This window comes from Vulpes lagopus, chromosome 19 (genome assembly GCF_018345385.1).
Source record: "Vulpes lagopus strain Blue_001 chromosome 19, ASM1834538v1, whole genome shotgun sequence".
Lineage (NCBI taxonomy): Eukaryota > Metazoa > Chordata > Mammalia > Carnivora > Canidae > Vulpes > Vulpes lagopus.
This window is the reverse complement of record NC_054842.1, coordinates 10,150,295-10,169,460: the sequence shown is the minus strand read 5'-3', so window position 1 is coordinate 10,169,460 and position 19,166 is coordinate 10,150,295. Positions and strand designations below refer to the sequence as shown.

The following is a 19,166-nucleotide window of genomic DNA, read 5'->3' as shown; positions in this document are numbered from 1 at the left end:
GGGTCCCCACCCTTTCCACATCTTCTGGATCCCGGCTCTTTGCAAACAGTGTGTTTTCCCTGTGAAGAAAACTTGGGGCTGTTGGGCCAAGATCAGAAAGGAGGAAGAAGGGTCATTCTCATTCTCCTCCTTATCCTACCTGGGATCCAGTTTTCACCAGGGTGGGGACAACCAGAGACTTTCCACTGTGAACCTGGAGAAATGGCTGCCCTTCCGGCACCTGCCAATGTGCTGACAGGGACCAATCCTGAGCCCAGTGCTACTTCCGAGTAACCACCATCATTTGCTGACATTTTCAAAAGTGGAAAAATTGGTCTTTAACCAGTTTTCAGAGTTCATTTGCCTAGATCAATGGCACTCAATGTGGTTTGACAGAGGGGTTGGGGTGGGGACTGAATTTCATTCAGTTCAGCTACGTGGAAAGCAATAAGTAACCCTCTGTCTAATGCAGTGTCAGGAAAAACATGGCTTGAACATGGAACTGGAGACACACTCAGTGGATTAACCAAAAGGAAACAGCCTTCCATATGAACCGATGATCCCCAACTTAAGGACTGTGTGAGCTTCTAACAAAGCAAAAGCAAAGATCATAAGATCAATTTTCTTAGATTTATTTATTATCATCATCATTACCATCATCATCATCATCACCACTATTAGCATCATAATAGGAATTGTAGTAGTAAACATTTGTTGAGTATTTACAGTATACCAGGCACACACAGTGCTTTAGTGTGGCATTCATAAGGCTGGTGTTGTCATCATTCCCACCTGACAGTTGGGGAAACTGAAGCTCACAGAGGTAAATAATTGCTCACAGTCCCAGACTTGGGCTCAAGTCTAGATCTAACCAACCCCAAACCTATACACAGAGCCCCCATGCTTTCACTGAGTTCCAAGGAAACCAGGTCTATCAGGGTTGATTGTTTCATAATAAGATGTGATATCGCAGACTTTCTTTGTTCAGACAAAAAGTCCCTCAAAAGCAAACTCGTAGTTAAGTAGTGTGCAGATCTGGCTGGAGAGGAGGTGGATCAAAGTGATGAAAGTGCTGTGTCTTTCTGGAAAGGAGGAAACCAATTATGTAACTCTCACTCTCCTAAGGATAAAACAGGGAGGGCCATAGGCACCAGAGCTCCAGCCCAATGACTGAGAACCGGTGAGGATTAGAAGGGAATGGTTTTAGCACAGCCTCGTCCCCTGGTTGTGCTTTGGAGAGGAATGGCCAAGAGTGGGAGTTTGATGCAACATGTGGATCTAGTGTGACCCGAGAGGGACTATGTAGGCCCCCCTTCAACAGTGACATCATGCGGCTGCAAGGGACAATGGTGACGGGGTTGCTGATCATATTGGACTGAGAAGCTACAGGGCTTCTAGACAGTTGTGATTGGGGGTGAGGAGGGCAAAGTCTCCAAAGGAAGATACCAGACTTAATGATAATAAAGCAAGTGAGGGCTTGAGTGAAAAATAAAAGTGATGCCATCATGTTTACGCTTCAGGTTTGTAGAACAAGTCAGACCAGTAACAATGAAAAGGGACTGGGGACGCTTTGACCTTTGACTGTTTTAATAGTTCTTCCATTCAACTCAGATAAACCAAGGTTAGGTAAGCTAAGGCTGGATTTAATAGACAGCGATCACCTTTCAATAGGGTCTTATGGAACATTCCAGCCCCCCCCCCCCCAATACGCCATTGTGGAGCTGGCCCCTCATAACCAACTGTCAGCTGCACACAAAGGCAAAACAAGGTCCCAGGTATGAAAACATCAACAGAACAATTTAAAAGCCCTTGTATTCATTCAGCTTCACTTCCACAACTGCCCTTCCCACCCCTAGCACACACTGCAAAACAAAACCAAAAAAAGAGGCTTGTCCTCACTCTGAAAAGAGCTGCATGTGGAATGTTCTTTCAAGTGGCCATTCTGCTCTGGTTCCACTGGCTCAGAACATCTGTCTTTTCTCACATTTAATCCACCCAATTAAGCAGAATGGGTCTTCTGAGCCAATATTCAAACTTTCTACAACTTCCTGTCCCCTACACTGTGATTGGGGCCTGACAGCTAGATCTGGGGAGATTAAAAATCCCATCTCTGAACTCTTTGTGAAGGGGTGAAGGTGTCTCTTCTGGTCCTTCTAAGTCCTTGTTCAAGGCCGCCAACATTCTCTGCTCTCTGTTGTTTCTTCTGCACCGCGTCTGCTATTTCCAGTCTGTGTAACTGTGAGAAGCTTTCTGCCCTTTCTGTTCCTCTACTTTCTCATCAGGAAAATGAGGATAACAATAATCATATCTATGTGGAAGAATCACTGAGGGCTCCCTACACATGTCCTTTAGGCCTTACCCTGGTGATGCCCAGCCATGCGCTTTCCACCTGCCTTAAGGCTTTCTCCAGTGACCTGAGCTCACCTGAGCATACAATGTGCCCAGGGATGTTAGGGAGTTAAGGAAATGCTAGGGAGTTCATGTCTCCCAGGGAGCAGCCACTCAACCATTACCCAGAAGAAGTTGCTGTGTAAGTATCCTTGAATGAGATACCTCTGAGGCAGGTGTTCTAGATGCCCTTTGATAGAGGATAACCCTGGGATGAGTTCTGTACCAGCTCCCAGGGATCCTCTGCAGGACTGAGCCTCCACTACCCATAACTGGCTGGATAGCAGGCCCTCCATTGGCTGCTTCCCTCTTGTCTCACTTCCCCACCCTCGGCCTGTGCTTCCGGGGTCCTTCCCAGATGGTCTACTTTTGCTCACATCTTTGATCAGGGGAACCCACCTGACCCAGGACCTCCTTCAGCGGTAGCCTCCTTACTGCCCTGGGGTCTACTCTACTCGGTTTTCTGGTCTTCTGTCAATTCCTCCATGTTCCTCCAGTATGAACAGAAGACTTACCTCTTACCTCCCAGATAGAGTGGAAGCCAGCAGCTGACAACTGCCATAACCAGCCTATCCCTAACTTTCATTGGGCCTGAGGGGAAATTTTATAAATGAAGTCTTTTACTCTCCCTTTTAACTTCCACTTGTCTTCATCCCACCTCTGGCAAATACATAGAGTTAAAGAGCCTCATGCACCTATATGTTGATTGTAGAAGGTGTGGTGGTCCAGACTCCACATCTATTCTCTGTCTACACTCTCTGCAAACAGTTGCCCCTTTGGCACCCTTCAGACCAGTGGTGAGGTCAGTCCTCAGGAGGAGGCCCACACAGACCCCGGCACCACAGATTATTCTAGAAGGTGAAGCATGGCTCTGGGTGGGCACATTCCCTGTGCTGTGGACAGAGATAACTCTGGAATACAGTTAGAGGTGTTCCTCTGAAATATGGGGTATAAGAGTGGTTCTAGAGGTCTAAGAGGGCTATAAGCCTTCCCCCCACTTGGGGGATACTTCCATCCCCCAGTTCAGCAAAACTTCCTGCATTTGCACCCACCTCCCCATCTTTCTTCTTATGTAAAGGAGGAAAAATTATCCTCTTGGGGGCCAGTGTCTTCTCCTGGGTTCTCTGTTCTGAACTTAGGATCAAGGAGAAGAGAGAGGTGAGGGAAGAAAACCCTGGCCTTACGAACAGGAGGGTTGGTCATTTCTGGTCTGCCATTCCCTGGCCAAACCTATGTTTCTTCACTTGCAAGATGGTGGTGACAATACTTCCTTTGCCCCTCTGCTATAGCTGTCACAAGGGTTACATGAGATAACTCAGGGAAAAGTTTCACTAAATGGAACAGCGGCTTACAAAGTGTAAGGAGATAGTATTACTCCCAGTTGCAATCCTGATTTTCTGTAGTTTATAGAAGAAGGCAGTGCCAGGAGCTTGGGAAATAGCTTCTCTAGGCCTTGGCTAATGTTTTTGGACAACTGGATAATTTGTTTTCCTCTCATCATTGGACAGTTGCATAAGGTTTCTTTCCTTTTTTTTTTTTTTTCTTTCTTTTTTCTTCATGTTATTCATGGCAGGGGGGAGGTACTAAGATTCTTACTGTAAAACATCCTATAAAAGAGCCAAATGCCATTATCTAAAGGAGATTTTACTTTAATCTTCCAGAAGAGCAGCCTCAGATTGGTAGGTCAAACACACCCACAAAGCTGAGGCAATATTAGTTTCTATTTTATCTTTTAACAACTTAAAAAACTTCTACTTCAAGTATAGCCTTTGAACAGTCACTAAGAGCAGGAAGATATAGAAAGGACACATGAGGACAAGGGTAAAGGCTAAATGAGATTCAAATTACAGTTGAATTTCTTGGCTCCTATGGCCCTTAGGCTAAGAGTTTTTACATGTTTAAAGAATCATAAGAAGACAAAAAAAAAAGAGAGAGAAGATATGAGACTACAAATGACCATCAAAGCCTAAAATATGTACTATTTAGCTCATTACAGAAAAAGTTTGCCAACATCTACCCAAATGACTGAAGAACTCTTCCACTTCACTTGACAGCCTCTCAGGAGATCACCTCCCATTGCCCTTACACCAAGGCTGGGGTGATATACATGGTTCTCAGACTATCAGGCATCATCTGAGAGGCCATTTGGGGACAGACTTTATCAAGGGCTAAGAGTAGCCTCTAAAACTGAGCATAAGATCCTGAGTAATTTTTCAAGGGTTAGAGTTAGAAGGATCATGGCACACTTCTAGACTCAAAAGAGGTAGCAGACATACAGCTCAAGGAGACTTTTTCAAGTCCTTGATGTTTTGTTTCCTAGGTTAGGCCAGAAGAGAAGTCTGGGTCTGCTGGTCTCCACTCATGATCAGGGTTGTGTGGTCTTGGGGAATGCACAAGCTGGTAGATCTTTGGTAGCCATCTATACCTGGGCTACAAAGTCTAGCTTTGGGCAACAGTCAGGAGTCAAAGTAAGGACATACAGTCCTTAGAGAAGGTGTCACCATTAACATTCTCTGGTGTCAAATGTTACAAAACCAGTATGTCCAGAGCTTTTCCCTTAGGTCTTACACCAAAGATCCTTTCGGTTCTCCCTTGGGTCTTCTCCCACTGGATGCAGAGAAAAGGCTTTTCATCTAAGTCACAGCTGTAGAATAATTGATGTCACAGCCCATCCCATCAGTGCTAATCCCTTCACACTTACCTTCAGTCCTGGAAGGAGGACCTCTTTGTGGTGAAACTGGATGAGTGTGATGGCCACAAGCACCACAACACTCAAAAGCAAGACCACCAAGGCGATGATGGCTGGGGTTCGGGAGAAGGCCTTGAGGCCTAAAATGGGAAGACCCAGAAGACACATGAGGGAGAAGTAGGAACAAGGCACTGGCTTTCTTTGTAGAATCCACAGACTGGATACAAAACATATGCATACATCACTTCCTTTATGAGGCCTTTAATGAGGCCTCATTTTAAAGTTGGAGTGGAGATTGGACTCTAATGCCCATTTATTTTTCCTTCAAAGAGTGGAATAGATAGCATTTGCAGAGACAGTGTGCATAGTTTATACTATCTCCTAAAATGTGTTATGTATATTACTGATTGTCCCTGAGGTGATTTACAATAACATTTATTTCAGGACGCCTGGGTGGCTCAGCAGTTAAACATCTGCCTTCAGCTCAGGGCATGATCCTGGGGTCTCAGGATCAAGTCCTGCATCAGGTTCCCTGCATGGAGCCTGCTTCTCCCTCTGCCTATGTCTCTGCCTCTCTCTCTGTGTCTCTCATGAATAAATAAATAAAATCTTAAAAAAGATAACATTTATTTCAATGTAGATTTTTAAAATACAGGTTTTCTAAGTAAACAGAGATGGAGACAAACCATGAGAGACTCTTAACTCTAAGAAACAAACTGAGGGTTGCTGGAGGGGAGGTCGGTGTGGGGGGATGGGGTAATTGGGTAATGAGCATTAAGGAGGGCACACAATGTGATGAACACTGGATGCTGTATGCAACTGATGAAATATTGAACTTTACAACTAAAACTAATGATGTATAATATGTAGGCTAATAGAATTCTCAAAATATTGGTTTTCTATTAAAGCAGGTGATATAATATTTCATCTAAAAATAATATCAGATAAATAAAAGAAATCAATACTATACTTCAGATATAATCAATGATTATAAATCCAGTACACAGTAATATACTATTACACAAATAGTAACATGTATGAATTTCTGAAATATTTGGGTTTGCAGTAAGAAGTTAATCTCAGTGATTTTTTCTGTGTCTACAGTGAAGGCATAGGGTCTCACCTACATCTTCACAAAAAATAGCTAGATCCTAAGCCATGTGTTCTCTCCCAAAGGGATATCAACTCTGGCATTTGTATTTCAATGAAAACATGTAAACTATATCCATTTAAGAGCAAAATAATAATCATAATAACAAGGCCTATGAATAATCTTCAACTAAATATATAGCCTCTGAATAAAGATAATTATAGCTGTATTGTATAAAAGTATATAATTACCATAATGGACTATGTCTATGTATTAAACTAATATTGCTTACATAAATGATTTTGAGCAGATATTTACTTGGGTCTTAAACCAGTGTGGGCTAATGGAAATTTTATAAATAAAGTAGCAAATACATTAATACATTTAAAAAAAAAACAAACAAATACTGTTCTATACTGAAATGATTTCATCCATGTGAAGTTCTAAAATAGGTGACAGAAATCTGAACAGTGACTGCCCAGGGGATTGGCAGTAGGGACTCACTAGGAAGGAACACAGGGGCACTTTCTGGGGTAACAGAAATCCTCTATATCTTCTGAGAATTACGGGGTATATAGGTGTGTGCATTTGTCAAGATTCATCAAACCTTCCAAAGTCCTTTGAGGAAAATGTGAAAATCCAAGTAAACTAGGCTTCTTAGGTATAGTTTCCTTTTACAAAACAAGATTTGTATAAATTGCCCCTACCATTCTAAAATTATATCCTTTTGGAAGACAAGAATGCCCAGTTTTGGCGCACAGCTAAAGACAGCATCTGTCCAGGGGCCGGAGGGAGGTGATACGTGAGCAGTCTGCCGACCACAGATGTGTGGCTGGCCTCCCAGTCCTCTCTGTGCTTCAGCACTTAGCAGGTAAATAGCTATGATTACCTTCAGCAAACCCTTGCTCCAGCAGAAAAGCCTATCACAAAGCAAAATGGACTAGACCAGGTCTCATTCATTTAGAGAATGTAGCTCAGAGCTGTGCTGTCATTAGGAGTGAGCAAACACTGTAATTACAAGGTGTCTGAGGGTGGAGAGGCCAGACCCTTCTGGGTTTTCACATGAGCAACTGCAAAACATGCTCCAGAGGTAGGCAGGCAGGACAAGCTTGGATTGTGTGTGTGTGTGTGTGTGTGTGTGTGTGTGTGTGTGAACTCTACATATGTGCCTCCAGTTACAAGGGTAACAATATTGACCTAGGGTGGGGGTAGGGAATGCAGGACGCTGTAGGCGCTGTGCCAGCAACAACACTGGGATGGAAGCAGAGGACAGAGGTAAGTACTTTAGAGTTTATCACAAAATCTACAATATTCTAAAGCAGATCTCACACACAGCTTGGTAAGAGAAACCACAAACGGCCAAATTAATGGATTATGCAAACCGGAAAAACCATTTCAGTGGAACATGCATGTTAGTCCTTGTTTCGTGTAGCTGTGATGAAAAGCATTACTTCCACCTGAGGAATGCTGGTGATGAAACCCTGGTAAGCAACCGAGTTTCCAACCAAAGACGTTAAGGTCGTTCGCAGGGGACACGCGGGAAGAACTGTAGGCTGATACGGGGAGTGTGACTCGAGAACGCCACACTTGCTGCCTGCCGAGAGATACTAACCTGCTTGCTCACAAGGTTGGCGAGTCAGCACAGTGAACATCTTTCCTCCCAACTGCAGGTGAGAGAACACAGAATGATAGTGTGTCGGTGGACCCCGACTTCAGTTCCAGAAACTTGCAGTGCTAAAGAACATTTGTGCTGGGAGGGAGGGAGGGGATAAGCAGTCTCCTGGCCACGGCCAGGCGGCTGCCTCCTGGTCCTCAGGTAGAAAGCCACAACTACCAGCAGGAAAGCCTATCAGGAGGCGAAACCCGCTTTGGAACCCACTTCACTTCTTCCAGGTCAAAACCTCTTGGGGGGGATCTCTGGGTGGCGCAGCGGTTTGGCGCCTGCCTTTGGCCCAGGGCGTGATCCTGGAGACCCGGTGCATGGAGCCTGCTTCTCCCTCTGCCTGTGTCTCTGCCTCTCTCTCTCTGTGACTATCATAAATAAATAAAAATTAAAAAAAATTAAAAACCTCTTGGGGGACAGATAAACGCAGCCCTCTCTGCCTATAAACCCAAGGCTGGGCTTAAATTCCAGGGTCACCTCCGCAGATGCAAGGAAGAGAACAGGCTTGCCGAAATTTTAAACTGAAAATTTTCAAAAGCTAAGTCCGTCATTTCTTGCAGATTTTTTCCACCTGTACACACCAACCTGGGCAGAACAAATCCTCCACCTATCAGTAACATGCACGGGGCTGAGGCAGGGCTCTTCTTCAAATCACAGCGGCAAGGGAGGTTTCTGTGGGGCTTGGCGACCCGCAAGCCGGGAGTCGCCCCTGGAAGATCCAGGAGGGGTATTTTTAGCTGCTGGCTGGAAACAATTGCACGCGGATGTGGGGCCCCCGGGATCCAGAGCCCCAGCATCTGGGAGGCCCCGCTCGGGAACTGTGTCTCCACACAGCCAGAAGAGCTACGCGCCCGCGCATCCCCGGAGCCGGAGCCTCGGATGCGCCCGGTGAAGACGCGTCCCCCTCTCTGGGCTTGGCGGGGGCCACCTCCCCGCCGCCGAGGACCGGGGCGCGCGCCCTTCCTTCCCTCCCTGCGGCCCTCGGCGGGATCCGATTTCGTTTCCTTCCCTCCCAGCTCCCAGATCTACGAAGCTTCCCGCTCCTTCCTCAGCCGCTGGGGCGCGGGGTCCCCGGTCCTCACCTGCGCGCGGACGTCGGAGGAGCGCGAGCGGCGCTGCCGCAGTGACAGGCGGCCGCAGCCCGCAGGAGGCTCTGCAGGAGGCTCTGCGGAGGCGGGGGAGCCGGGGCGGGGCGGGGCGGGGCGGGGCGGGGCCGCCGGGGACCGCCCCCGGCGGGGTCAAGGCCCAGCACCCGGGCTTCCCCCCCTTCCAGTGCCCTCCACCCCTATCCCGCCGGAGCTCACCTGGCGGAGGCCAGGAGGGTGTCCACCGCCTGACTCCCTCTTCCATCAATACCGAGGCCAAGGACCCTTTGATCTCTCTTTTGGTTTCCTCCATCCTCACCCCAAGCCTAACTGGAGGGGGAGTGGGGGCAGGGCGAAGAGGAAACCAGGCACCTCGTGCGCGTGCACAGGTGGGCGCGGGCCCCGGCTTTCCGCGAGGCGGAAGCCGGTAAACACCGGTAATGTTGGGCGTGAGGCTAGCAGGCACACTGGTCCCCGAATCACCTGGGCCAGGAGAGCAAAGTGATACAGAGACGTCCCTTGTCATATATTTCAGACCAACGGCCTTGGCCCTGCGCAGGGATCTGCTCGCTGTACTCAGCAGGGCCCTTCTCTACCCCATTTTATGTCAGTATCATTAGGCTCAGATTCAGGACAAGCTCTTCCTGGCTTTCTAGTTTTATGATTTTTCCTGGTTATAAAGTGATTCAGATGTGCCTCCATGGATATCAAACCATACGATAAAGCTACAGTAATTAAAACAGCCTGGTTTGGGCACAGGATCTAAACCAACAGATCCAAAGAACAGAAGAGATAGGCTGACACCGGATTAATGGTTATTGAATTTAGTTTAACATAAAGAGAAGATTGAAAGAACATATTGGTCAACTGAAGTGAGAAAAAAAAATCTCAGTCACTCATTATACCCCAAAATAGATTTTAGATAGATAAAAGTTTATTTATTTATTTTTAAAGATCTTATTTATTCATGAGAGACACACACACACAGAGGCAGAGACACAGGCAGAGGGAGAAGCAGGCTCCATGCAGGGAGCCTGATGTGGGACTCCAACCTGTGTCTCCAGGATCACATCCTGGGCCCAAGGTGGTGCTGAACCGCTGAGCTACTGGGGCTGCCCTAGATAAAAGTTTAAATGTAGAAAAAGGATTTAGTATCCTAACAAAATATAGGAGAACATTTTTATGATCCCCGGGAAGGAACAGCCTCTTTCAGCATGAAATCAAAGCAGGAAGATAAAGTAAACAACAATGTTGCGGGGGGGGGGGGGGGGGGGGGGGGGAATAAAACAACTGCACGGAAAAAGACACCTTTAAAAAAAAAGATAAATCGTGAGGAAATATTTAAGAATATGATAACAAAGAGTGAAAAATCATATAGAGTCATACAAATCTAGAAAAATAGGAATTTCTAGAATAGGAAAATGGACAATTTGATGGGATGAGCACTGGGTGTTATGCTATATGTTGGCAAATTGAACTCCAATAAATATATATATATATATATATACATATATATATATATAAACTGGAGTTTAAATTAAAACTTAAAAAAATCATAGCAATATTTAAAAAAAATAAAATAAGTATAGTTGTCCATTAAAAAAAAAAAAAGGAAAATGGACCAATGACACACCCTGGCCAATTTACACAAGAGGTATAAGTGGCCAGTAAACGTGGCAAAGATGTTTAATCTCATTACTCACCCCTAAATTGCTAATGAAAACTTTGACATCTTTAAACAAGATTCTTCTTGACTCGTCAGTTTAGCAAAGCTTTAAAAAGATCTGTGGTGCTCTGTGTTAAAGGAGGTGTGGGATTACAGTCTCATTTGCAGCTTCTGGGAGGTGACATGCCCTGGTTTTCTTCCCACTCTCCGGATGCCCCCTTAGATGTTTTTTGCTGGCTTGTGCTCCTCTCCCAAGAGCTTGTCAAGATTCCATCCTGGGCCCTCTTTCTTCTTCACTCTGTACCTCCTCTCTTGGTAATCTCATCCCTGCCTGGGGCTTCTGTTCTAGTCACAGAAGCCTCTAATAAGCATATGTCATGCTCAGGGTTTTCCTCTTGAGCTACAGACCTAGTGAATGGCCTGTTTGATTTCTTTTGGATGTCTTAGAGGCATCTCAGTTTCATAGGTCTCCAGCTGAGCTCCTCATCCTTCTCCAGCAAAGCATCAATTTCTCCAGCATTTCGTCTCAGTAGATGACACCCCCACTCATTCAAGCGAGCAAGCCAGAAAGCTGAGTGTTCCCTTTGCTAATTGTTCCCTCACCCCTCATCATCAGCCACTAAGTACCGCTGATGTTACCCTCATTATGTCTCCAATGTGTCCCCCATCTCCACCACCACCACAGCCTGAGCCAGAGTTTGTCAGTCTAGACACTATTTATATTTCAGGCCAGGTGATTCCTTGTTGTGGGAGCAATCGTGTCTCTCGTAGGATGTTTATTTAGTGACATTCTTGATCTTTATCTGCTAAATGCCAGCAATATCCCCCTACACAGTATGACTCTCAAAAATGTTCCCAGAGTTTGTCAAGGGTCTTCTGAGGGGTCACATTTCCCTGGTTGAGAACCACTGGCCTAAGCTACCACCCTCATTCTCCTGGATGTTGGCAATGATCTCACTTGGCTCTTGATGTCTGCTTTCTCCCTTTTGCATCCATTTTTCTGCTCCCAATAGCCTCATATCTTTAAAACAGGAGTCTCACTGTCAACTCTTCCTTAACAAACTCTTCTCTGCTGTCCATTCCTCAGTGGATGCATATTCAAGTCCTCAAAGTGACCTAGAAGGCCCTGCGCTGTCTGGTGGTTGCTTCCTTCTCTAGTTATATTTGAGCCACATCCTGCTCCTCCCTTTATGCTCTGAAGGCATATGAGCCTTCTTTCAGTTTTTTCAAATATGCCACATGGCCTTTGCACAGAACTTCCTTGGCCTGTGGTGTCTGCCCCTTCTTCCATCCTTCTCTAATTAGCTCAGAACTTCACGGATAGCTCCCGACATTCCCTAGTCTGAGTCACACATACTACATGCGTCAGGCCTTCAGTGCCTCTGAAGGCATTTCTTTCCTTCAGTTAGTGTTTTATTACAGTAATTGTGAGACAAGTGGCACCTGTTGCCTATCACCAGGAGCAGCAGTCCCAGGGTGTTGACCCACTGCATAGTTTACAGGTGTCTGCGTTGCCAGGAGAGACATGACTCACACATGCTTTGGGTGAAACAACACTTTACTAACAGGAGACAGAGCAAGATCCGCTTCCATAGCCAATGTCTATCTCCTATGCTCAGCAGGTCTTCCCACACAGTCAACACAGGAGATGGTCTGCACACATGTCCCCTTTGCCTTGTAGGCCAAGGACCCCATCTCCTCCCCTGAAAACAGGTTGTAAGGGCTATGTCCTCACAAGGAACACTGCCCTGCTATGCAGGAAGCTAGAAGCTGCGCATGACTGCCTTTCCCAAGGGTAATTTCAGGTTAGTTTGTTTGTGCCCACTAGACGGTAAACTCCACGCGAGGAGAAACCGTGCTATTCTTATTCACCATTGTAGTCTCACTGTCTAGCACAGTGCACCTGGTGAGCACTCAATAAACATGTGTTGAATGAATGCTCTTTTACAAATTAAGAATATTAACCCTTTGACTGTTTTGTATGACAGATTCTTTCCCTTAGTCTTCTACTTAAGACTCAACATTTTTATAAGTGCCTGCTGTATGTTGAGGCTTGTCATGTCTGAGCTGAACAAAGGACATCTAACTGAAGAGAGTTCATAGCTCACTATGCAGAGAAAACCAGGTTGTCCAAGTGAGTGTGAGAGTGGTAGTTTGGAAATCTGGCTACTCGTCTCAACTCTACTAATTACCAGTACATACGTGACTCTGGACACATCTCTAGGTTTCTAAGATCCTCAGTTTTATAATCTGGGAAATGAAGGCACTAGGTGAAATCAGACTGCCTATGATTCCATTATTTTTGAAAGCTCAAGTGTAGGGATGAACATCATTAGCACAGTGGGAATTGCTGGTGTTTGGAGACTAGAAGTAATTAAGGGTAAAGCTCTAAAAGTGGAGCCTCTGGACACCCGGGTGGCTCAGCGGTTGAGCCTCTGCCTTCGGCTCAGGTCATGATCCCGGGGTCTGGCCATCAAATCCCATATTGGGCTCCCCACGGGGAGCCTGCGTCTCCCTCTGTCTCTCTGTCTCTCATGAATAAAGAAAATAAAATCTTTAGAGAAAAAAATTAATAAAAGTGGAGCCTCAAGGTTGAAGTCAAATCGCCAGAGGTCATGAAGAGTGCACAAGAAGGACATGGAGCAACTGTGTGCGTGCTATGTTTGTGTAGATATGCCCCAGACAACCCTAATTCCTGCTCTCCTCCAAAGCAGTCCTCACCATTACCATTTCAGCCAAACTTAAGTTCTATTGAAATTCATTACCTTGTTTTTCCTGATGTTCTTTTGTTGATTTAGCAAATTTAACAAAGCACAAGGAACAATCATTCTCTGAATTTATGGCATTTGTAACAGATGTCTTGTAACATTTTTGTAGGTAAAGGATTATAGGCAAAGATCTTTTCCATTCGTCTGGGTTCACCAGAGAAACAGAATCAAGAGAGGATAGATAAATCGACAGATCAACCAATTGATCAATCATGTGGTTATGAAGGTTGAGAAGTCCCCGGATCCACAACTAACAAACTGGAAACCCAGGAGAGCCAATTCTAATCTGAGTCGAAGGCCTGAGAACCAGGAGAGCTGATAGTGTTAAGTTTCAGTTTGAGTCCAAGTCTGTAGACAGAAGACTGATGTCCTAGCTCAACGACAATCAGACAGAGAGTGAATTTTCTTAGTCTGCCACTCACCATTTAACCAGATATCCGGGCATGTGATGATACGGCCAAGTCGAAACATAAAATTAACTCTTATGAAATCCAATTTGCCTTTTCTTTAATTTTGATTCTGGCCCCAGATCCAGGTCTTGCCTGGGCGGTATCATATAGGCAAGCCATCCTTTACAATAGAAGTTCTGGGCTGGGAAAAGCCTTGTCCCAACCTGCTTCTGTGGAGACATTCAGGAAGATTGACAAATGTGCTTTGTGGCAATGGCTCAAGAGTCCCATGTAAAAAGGAGAAAAGGCAAATTTGGAACAAGATCAGTGAAATTAAAAACTAAGACCATTGTGTGCTTCTGGGCTATCCTCTCCCTTTGGTGGGCTCATTGCAAATCTCGATCCCTCGAACCTGCTCCAGTGCCAGACTCCACTGGAAAGCAGCTGAGTTAGATGCAACGGCTTCCAGCTTCTATCCCCCTTGCTCCTTCCTTCTTTCTAGTCTCATAAGCCCACCCATAAACCCAGTATATCCTACTGTACAACTGCTTCCCATGCCAGTGACATTTTCCATTTACATAACAGATTTGACTTGGTGGCCTCTATGTTCCAGGCACCGTACTAGGCGCTGGGGCAGGGCAGGAAATGAGTCAGTCTGAGCTGTAGGACTGAGCATTCCCCTTGTCATTCACACCTCCATTCCGGCCCTGTTATCCCTGGATCAGACTGATGCAGCAGCCTTCAGGCATCTGCCCTCTCCTTCCCACTCTTAGCCATCCTACTTTCTGCATTTTTGGTGCCATGGACCCCTTTTGCCAGTCTGGTGAAGCTTATGAACATTCTCAGAATCATGTTTTTAAATGTCCTAAATGAAATGCAGAATTACAAAGGAAACTCTTACATTGAAATGTGTTTTCAAAATGTTTTATTTATTTTTAAAAAGATTTTATTTATTTATTTGGGAGAAGGAGACAGACAGAGAGAGAGAGAGAGAGAGAGAGAGAGAGAGAATGAGTGGGGTGAGGGGCAGAAGGAGAAGAAGCAGACTCCTGGCTAAGCAGGGAGCCAGATGCAGGACTTGGTCCTGAGACCCTGGGATCCATGACATGGGCTGAAGGCAGGTGCTTAACTGACTGAGCTACCCAGGTGCCCCTCCAAACTTTTTAAAAATCAAATTTAGGAGGATGCCTGTGTGGCTCAGTTGATTAAGCAACTGGCTCTTGATTTTGGCTCAGGTCATAATCTCAGGTTCGTGAGATCGAGACCAATGTCAGACTTTGCACTGGGCATGAAGCCTGCTTAAGATTCACTCTCTCCCCCACTGTCTTGCCCCACCCCTCAGCTCATGCTCTCTCTCTCTCTCAAAACAAAACAAAACGAAAAACAAAAACAAATTTGGGATGTAATATATATGTGGGTTTTTAAAAAAATAAATTTATTAAGCAGTGAGATCCAGCAGTAGATCTAAAGCCACCCCTGGGTTTAGTGTCTGCCTTCGGCCAGGGGCATAATCCTGGGGTCTCAGGATCAAGTCCCACCTCGGGCTCCCTGCATGGAGCCTGCTTCTCCCTCTGCCTATGTCTCTGCCTCTCTCTCTGTGTCTCTCATGAATAAATTAATAAAATCTTTTAAAAAAATAAAAATAAAGCCTACTCTAATTTCAAAGTGTGACGAGCATAAAGAATATTTGAAGACATCCACTACAACTATAATGTGATATGAAAATACCTGTGATTTCTGTTGGTGATGAACTCACGGGTCCTGCCAATAGCATTGTGTTTTGTTGAGTACACTTAATTGAAGGAAATGTTCCATTTTCTAAAAATAAAGATTTTTTCCCCTCCCATGGAAGGACACAAGCCCCCTGAATTCTGTCTGTGGACCCCAGGTTAAGAACCTGCCAGACTGATCTTACAGCAGACGTGTGGATTTCGAAACTGCTCAAAATCTTTTGATGATTCATTCATTCAACAATGAGCTCTCACTGCTTGCTGAAGTAGGTCCAAATTCAGTCTGGCCTTCAAAGATTTGCTTCTGCCAATTAATTCTTTTTCTACCTTAAAAAAGTTACATAAGTTATGTATACTCTGTTATTTTGCCACTTGCCTTTTCCATTAAGTTTATTTTTTCTTAGATTTATCCATATTGTTACCTATAGAGTTAGTTAGAAATAAGCTGTCTAGTATTTTATTGAACAAATGAAGTGCAATTCACTCATGACTTTCCATATTTTTGGATATTTGGGTTCTCATTCTGCATTGTTTGTCAACAATGTTGTATTGAGTTTATTATTGTTATTTTTAAGTGAATAAAGTATTTTTAATTCAAATACATTAAATGTTGGTAGGTAAAACCCATGAAAATAAAAGCCCTTTGGTGTCCTGACAACTGTTCTAGGCCAAATCTACTTGACCACAGATGCGCACATACTAAAGCCCTTTCTTAGGACTGGACCCTGTCTATGCCAGCATCTGTGGGCATGGGCAGGCCCAACCAAAGCCTTTCAGGTGGGTTGAGATTCAAAAACAAGTGCTTTCCCTGGGCACCAATTTTCGTGTAATCTCTCTGTATTTTTTAATCACTTGATTTCAGGGAATGAACCTCTGCACTCCTCACTGGAATATGTCTGATTTCCTTTTCCACGTGACCAGCTTCAACTTTCTTTTTTACTGCCTGATTGGATTCTGCATTCTTTTCATAGTTTTCTTCTCTGGCTGGCAGCCACAATTCTTTTGTCATTTTATTACCAATCCTCTCTGCAGCATGCCTTGTTGCAATTACAGCGAGTTTTGTTCTTAGGTGTATTATTTCCTTCCTTCCACTTTTAATTTTTTTATTCACTTTTAATTAAAATTTTTTTTTAAAGATTTCATTTATTTATTCATGAGAGACACAGAGAGAGGCAGAGACACAGGCAAAGGGAGAAGGAGGCTCCCTGCGGGGAGCCCAATGTGAGACTCAATCCCAAGACCCCGGGATCACTACCTGAACAGCCAAAGGCAGATGCTCAACCACTGAGTCACCCAGGCATCCCCTTCTTTCCACTTTTTAAATTGTCTTTGTCCATTTTCTAACTCCTGAGAAAAAGGTTACCTTATTATTTAAAACAAACCAACACAACTTCTGTCTTCCCTGACTCAGCTCTTAAAGTGCCATTTTGGCTGCAGGCCACCCATTTTCATATTTAACACTTCTGTCATTATTCAACTTGAAATAGTTTGTGATTTCTATTATGATATTCTTTGACCCATTGATTTTTTAAAATACATTTTCTTAGTTTTCACAAGTATGACATTTGGGAGCTAAATTTTTAAAAGCAATTTAAAGTTTTATTGCACTGTAGTTAGAAGCTCTGGTGGGTATAATACTGATCCTTTGTGGTTCTTAATATTCATTCTGTGACCATGCACTTGGTCAATTATATTGCTATTTGAGCTTGGATAGACTATGTTTTTAAAATCCAATTTAAAAGTTTGTATGCAGCAACATTCCTGGTTTGGATGGACAGCTGTGTGAATTTTAGCAGAAGAAGAGTCAAGTAACTATCTACCGTGCCCCAACCAGAATGGTTCTGTCCCCCTCCACTGCCCTTTTGGAATCAACTGCTTCCCAGCTCCTGGCCATCACTAATCTGTTTTCTATTGCTTTACTTTTGCCTCCTCCAGTCATATAAATAGAATCACATCGTTATGTAGCCTTTGGAATCTATTTATTCAGCACAGTGTGTTTGAAATTCATCCACATTTTTGCTTATCAGTAATTTGTTTCTTTTTATTGCTGAATAGTATTCCATTATATGGATATACTACAGTTCGTTTATCCATCCACCAACTGAAATACATTTGTATGGTTTTCGGGAACACCGTATGCTTTAAATTACTGGGAGAAGAATTCTCTATATATCCATCATATGAAACTTATTGTGTTGTTTAAATTTTCTGTAGACTTAGACAATTCTCATTTGTTGGATCCATCACTTTCTGGGAGAGATATGTTAACTTTCCACTATGATAGTGTATTTGTTGTTGTCTTCTTATAACCCCTGTGGTATTTTCTTTGCATACTGAGAAGCCTATGTTGTTAGATTCATACAGCTATAGGATTGTTAACATCTTCTAGACAAATTTGTTTTATAATTATGCAAAAACCCTTTTTCATGCCTAACAGTGCTTTTTGTCTTAAAGTCCTTTTTATTGGGTATGAATACTGTGATGCCTTTTGCCCATCTTTTTTTCTTTGCCTGGCCCACAAACTATACCACCCAGGCTCTCTTGCTTACTGCCCATGGTTAGGCTGCCAAGGAGAGGCAGGAGATGTAAGAGTGGAGAAGAGAGGTAAAAGTATTTTTTTGCCTCTTCCCCCTTATACTGAACTCATTATCTGGCAGGTACCATGTTTCCCTATGACTATGGGGGCTATGGAGACCCCTCCTCCATGGGTCTGGCATCCTCTGAGGCCTGGCAAATTGTCTTCCCCTCATTATGTCTACCCTGAGAGTATCAATAGTTTCTCTCTGCTTCTCATCCCTTTTTATTTATTTATTTATGAGAGAGAAGAGAGAGAGAGAGAGAGAGGGAGAGAGAGAGAGAGAGAGAGAGAGAGAGAGAGAGAGAGAGAGAGGCGGAGATACAGGCAGAGGGAGAAGCAGAATCCATGCAGAGAGCCTGACGTGGGACTTGATCTCGGGTCTCCAGGATCAGGCCCTGGGCTGAAGGTGGCGCTAAACTGCTGAGCCACCGGGGCTGCCCTCATCCCTATTTTATTTCCTGAATCTACCCCTACCTCTACCTCTATCTGTGGGTTGTCACTAGGTCTTTTGAACCATCTGATTTGGATTCTACTGGGATCCAGACTTATGCATATGGTAGATTTTTTCCATCCTTTTACTTCAAACTTGCTGTATCACTAGATTTTATGTACCTCTTAACACCTTTCCTTTTTGTTTTTATGTTATAGTTTTTGAAGATTTTATTTATTCATGAGAGACATACAGAGAGAGGCAGAGACATAGGCAGAGGGAAGAGCGGGCTCCCTGTGGGGAGCCCAATGCAGGACTTGATTTCAGGACCCCAGGACCACATCCTGATCTGAAGGCAGATGCTCAACGACTGAGCCACCCAGGCATCCCAACACCTTTCCTTTTTAAAAGGTGAATTTGTGATTACTGATATATTTGCGCTTATTATTCTACCATCTTATTTAGTGACTTTTATTTACTATACTTTTCTCTCTCTCTTTGCTTTCCTCCACCCTTTCCTTCCTGCCTTCCACTGAATATGTGGAGCTTTCCTTATTCCCTTGTTTTCCATCCACCAGTGTTTTTTTTTTTTTATTCATGAGAGAGAGAGAGAGAGAGAGAGAGAGTCAGAGACAAAGGCAGAGGGAGAAGCAGGCTCCATGTAGGGAGCCCCATGTGGGACTTGATCCTGGATCCCGAGATCATGCCCTG

General features: G+C 44.3%; 1 protein-coding gene across 2 annotated transcripts in view; it reads right to left on the bottom strand.

Moving 5' to 3' along the window:
* ENTPD3 (ectonucleoside triphosphate diphosphohydrolase 3) overlaps positions 1-8,968 on the bottom strand; it is a 32,801-nt gene extending 23,833 nt beyond the window's left edge. The window contains exons 1-4 of one of the 2 annotated variants that reach the window (XM_041734547.1): positions 8,892-8,963; positions 8,395-8,518; positions 7,759-7,810; positions 5,069-5,196 (exon numbers count right to left, since the gene is read on the bottom strand). In XM_041734547.1, the coding sequence (XP_041590481.1) occupies positions 5,069-5,196; positions 7,759-7,798 (168 nt within the window). In that variant the 5' untranslated portion in view covers positions 7,799-7,810; positions 8,395-8,518; positions 8,892-8,963. Of the gene's footprint in view, positions 1-5,068; positions 5,197-7,758; positions 7,811-8,394; positions 8,519-8,891 lie in introns of both variants that reach the window. The other variant, XM_041734546.1, reaches the window with a different exon arrangement.
* Between the last annotated feature and the right edge of the window lie 10,198 nt (positions 8,969-19,166).